General features: G+C 44.4%; 1 protein-coding gene across 2 annotated transcripts in view; it reads left to right on the top strand.

Moving 5' to 3' along the window:
• The window catches only part of LOC134450670 (guanine nucleotide-binding protein G(I)/G(S)/G(O) subunit gamma-7-like), a 22,219-nt gene extending 18,520 nt beyond the window's left edge, over window positions 1-3,699 (top strand). The window contains exons 1-3 of one of the 2 annotated variants that reach the window (XM_063200568.1): window positions 234-281; window positions 1,118-1,216; window positions 2,600-3,699. In XM_063200568.1, the coding sequence (XP_063056638.1) occupies window positions 1,136-1,216; window positions 2,600-2,725 (207 nt within the window). In that variant the 5' untranslated portion in view covers window positions 234-281; window positions 1,118-1,135 and the 3' untranslated portion in view covers window positions 2,726-3,699. Of the gene's footprint in view, window positions 1-233; window positions 282-1,117; window positions 1,217-2,599 lie in introns of those variants that run through there. The other variant, XM_063200567.1, reaches the window with a different exon arrangement.
• The last annotated feature ends 529 nt before the right edge of the window (window positions 3,700-4,228 follow it).

The following is a 4,228-nucleotide window of genomic DNA, read 5'->3' on the forward strand; positions in this document are numbered from 1 at the left end:
AATAAAAAGACATACAAGGCTATACATATATACAATTACATACACATTGACATTTCACAATTCTGACAATCTTTTAATTAGTACCTTAAGGCCTATAGAAAACATCTTAAATCGAAATCGACAGGGGCAAGAGAATCTAGTCTGTGGATCCATTCTGCCTCTCTTTGTAATAGAATGCTATCTGGATCACCTCCCCGTCGAGGTGTTTCGACTTTTTCAATACCAATATAGCTCAAAGACGCGACTGTGTGTTCCATTTCCATAAAGTGACAGGCTAACGGGTATGTGTCATCCTTTCGTCTAATCGTGCTCCTGTGTTCCGCTATTCTTTGTTTTAATTGCCGTGTTGTTTTACTAACATATACTTTCCCACAGGGGCACGTGATTAAATAAATCGCCCCAGTGGTTGAGCATGTAATGACGCCTTTGATCGGAATGTTTTTACCTGATCGCGGATGTTTAAACTGGTGGCACTTATGTGTGCTGTTACACTGGGCACATGAATTGCATTTATAGTTGCCAGGTTTTATATCTTCATGTGTGTATAGCGTTGTGCAGATCTCACTCTCCCTGGTGGTTTTCAGGCCGACCAGGACGGAGGCGGTGCCGGTGCCCACACCAGTTACGTTTGGCACTAAAGTTGTTTATCTGCGAACCACCCGTATTCATACCGGGCTCTGAACTTTTTCCACACGTGACTGTGTTACCTGGATGAACCTGCTGACGGCCATGTTGTCGTCACGGTTCGCAGAGAAAAGACAAGTATTTTGTGGTTCGCATTTCGACCAACTTTCCAGTTTGTGAGCGCTAAGATCTGTGGCATGAACACGACGGGAACGGGCACCGGCACAGTTCTCAGCCGGCCTGAATGCGCCACCTGTGTTGCAGTGTGACCTCGATGGCCAGGTGATCATGTCTGGCAATAACAATATCTTCCCACCACACACACACACACACACACACACACACACACTCACATACACACACACACATACACACACACACACACACACACACACACACACACACACACACACACACACACACACACGCACACACACACACACTGTACACTACTCTATATACTGTATTTTCCTATGTGTGTTGTATTTTGCAGGCCTCACTCCTGGTGACCATGTCTGCAAATAACAACATCGTGCACGTCAGGAAGATGGTGGAGCAGCTCCGTGTGGAGGCCAGCCGAGACCGTATCAAGGTGCGGAACACACACACACACAAACGCATGCACGCACGCACGCACGCACACACACACACACACACCTTACACATCCTCCATGATCCACAAGATGCAGAACTGGCCCGTGATGGTCTCATGGTACACACCTACACACAGTAGTATGTGCACGCGCGCACACACACACACAATCAAAGTGTTCCAAGAGTACACATCCACTGATTTATCATTGGAAATAGGCTTCATTAAAAAACTGGGAGAACTCGTGCCACCCCCCTTCTCTTCTCATGTCATGTCTTGTCTTTATTTAGCATTGTCTTCCAACTTCTGTTGCTTCCCCTTTCCCTTACTACTTCTGTTCTTACTACTTCCCTTTTATTTCTTCAAAGTCAACATGACTGTTCTGTGTTGTGCTCTCTTGTCCTAATGAAAATTACCCTAATGAAGGAATTAGCAAAAAAAATGGGTGATTGGTTATCCTTATGAAAACAGTTCCCGTCGCACACTAAAATGCATAAATGCACAAATGTTTTATTTTGGTTTTACACCTTCATCAGGGTCACTGCCTTAAGCCAAAATGTAGGTCAAAAAAATGCTGAGTGTGTAATGGCAACTTTTTTCATAAAGCTTTTGGACCACCGTGCACGCACACACACACCTCAAACTGTGGCCTCGTCTACATGAGACAACATTAATTGTGAATAAAACTTAATTCCACTTTGAAAACATCATGCAAACACTTCACAATTCAGATTTAATAAAAGTGCAATGGCTACGTTTACATGACGTTTTTAATTCCGAATTAATATTTCCGAATTAAATAGTTCCGACGAGTTTGCTTTGATCTTTCATGTAATTCCAAATTAAGAGGTGTTTACATGACGTTTTCAAAGCGGAATTAAACTTTATTCAGAATTAAAGTGAGTTAATTCGGAATTAAAATCGTCATGTAAACGTGGGGAATGTCAGTTTGAAGGAACTATTTAATTCTGAATTACTAATCCGGAATTAAAAACATCATGTAAACAGTGTGTTTATTAAAGGTGCACTGTGTAGGATTGTGGTCAGAGAAGGTATTACAACTATGCTGCTCATTGAAATGGTTCTGCCTTTTGCCAAATTTGATCTTTTCATGAATATTTACTAAATAATAAAACAATATTTACTAGTATGACCAAAGTATTCAAAATTCAAAATGGCGAACCATGGATAAGATCCCCCTTTCCATGTGTGACAAATTCGATTTTCATAATGAATACACAGAATTTGATGGTGGTGGTAAGTATTGAAGTTAACATTTGTGAATGGGTATCATGACTTTTGGAAATAAACTACTAAAAATATTACACAGTGCACCTTTAAAACTGAAGGAAAGTGCCGTCTCTCTGTTGTCCTCTGTTCCAGATCTCGAAGGCTGCTGCCGACCTGATGCACTACTGTGTGCAGCATGGCCGCACCGACCCTCTCCTGGTCGGGGTACCCACCTCAGACAACCCCTTCAAGGAGAAGACACCCTGCTGTCTCCTCTAATGCCAACGACCCTCACACCACCCTCCATGCCAACCAAGGTGCCAATCATCCAACCCAATGCCAATCGGATCCTCTAGTTTGTCCCAGCGACCCCATCCTGGTCGAGTCACCAAGAGCACCCCTTCAAGGAGAAAACATCTTGCTGCATCCTCTAACACCAACGACCCTCACAACCACCCCAGTGCCAATCACCCATTGATGGCAAGGTGCCCATCGTAGTCCCAGCGACCCTCTCCTGCTCAAGGTGCCAAGAGAACCCCTTCAAGGAGAAGACACCCTGCTGCATCCTATAATGCTAATGACCCACCACAGTGCCAACCACCCACCACAGTGCCATGTGCCCATTGCCAAGGTGCCAATCGTAGTCCCAGCGAGCGATCCTCTCCTCCTCAAGGTGCCCATCACAACCAACCCAGTGCCAATCGCTGGACCACTAGACCTGAGCAGAGAGAGAGAGAGGGATGGGGGTAGAGATGTCAAAAGTAAAAGTAAGAATATACTTAAATTTAAGAAACAGATTCTTTCCAACAGAGGTAACTTATCTGAGTAACCGATAATAACATAGTCTATCTCCTTATGTTCAATGGGGTAAATGGTGTAACAGCGATGTAATATCATGTGCTGATGTTGTGCTTACACCATGAATTTACTTTTACTTATCTTTACTGCCCCATACCACCCACCAGTGCCAGTCAACATCCCTCTTTACTGTAAGTGTGCTGTGTTGTGTGTGTTTTTGTGGTGTAGTAGGCTACTTTGTTTTGTAAGATCTTGCAAGTTGGTGCTCTATTCACTGTATCACATGTCCAGCCACTTGTTTGTGCTTTGTTCCCAAACGCTGTATGTTCATCTTTATAAACGACAAGAGGGACTATTTCCAAACTTGACCTATTGGCCTTTTGACCTTTTCTTTGTTGGCAGGGTGACATGTCATTATTTTTACTGTTTTCATCCACAATAAAACACTATCTGTGTGTGTGTAATTTTGGGGAAGAACCGAATGGTGTTTTGTGTGTGTGTGTGCGTGTGTGTGTGCGTGTGTGTGTGTGTGCGCGTGCGTGTGTGTGTGTGTGCGTGTGCGTGTGCGTGTTACGCAACAGCCATGTGACAGTGCTGTCACCAGAGAGTGCCATCAGAGTGGGCGCAATAGGCCTTACACAGCCGCTCCAGGAAATTGTGCATAAGTGTGTGTGTGTGTGTGTGTGTGTGTGTGTGTGTGTGTGTGTGTGTGTGTGTGTGTGTGTGTGTGTGTGTGTGTGTGTGTGTGTGTGTGTGTGTGTGTGACAGGGTTCCTTTTCATAGCTGCTTGCTTACAAAGCCACTTAACTGGCCCTTTGTCCACTCGCACTGTTTAGGCACGGGGCAATTCACTCTTCACACAGAGCACACACACACACACACACTCTCACACACACACACACACACACACACACACACACACACACACACACACACACACACACACACACACACACACACACACACACACACACACACACAATG

This window comes from Engraulis encrasicolus, chromosome 6 (assembly GCF_034702125.1).
Source record: "Engraulis encrasicolus isolate BLACKSEA-1 chromosome 6, IST_EnEncr_1.0, whole genome shotgun sequence".
NCBI lineage: Eukaryota > Metazoa > Chordata > Actinopteri > Clupeiformes > Engraulidae > Engraulis > Engraulis encrasicolus.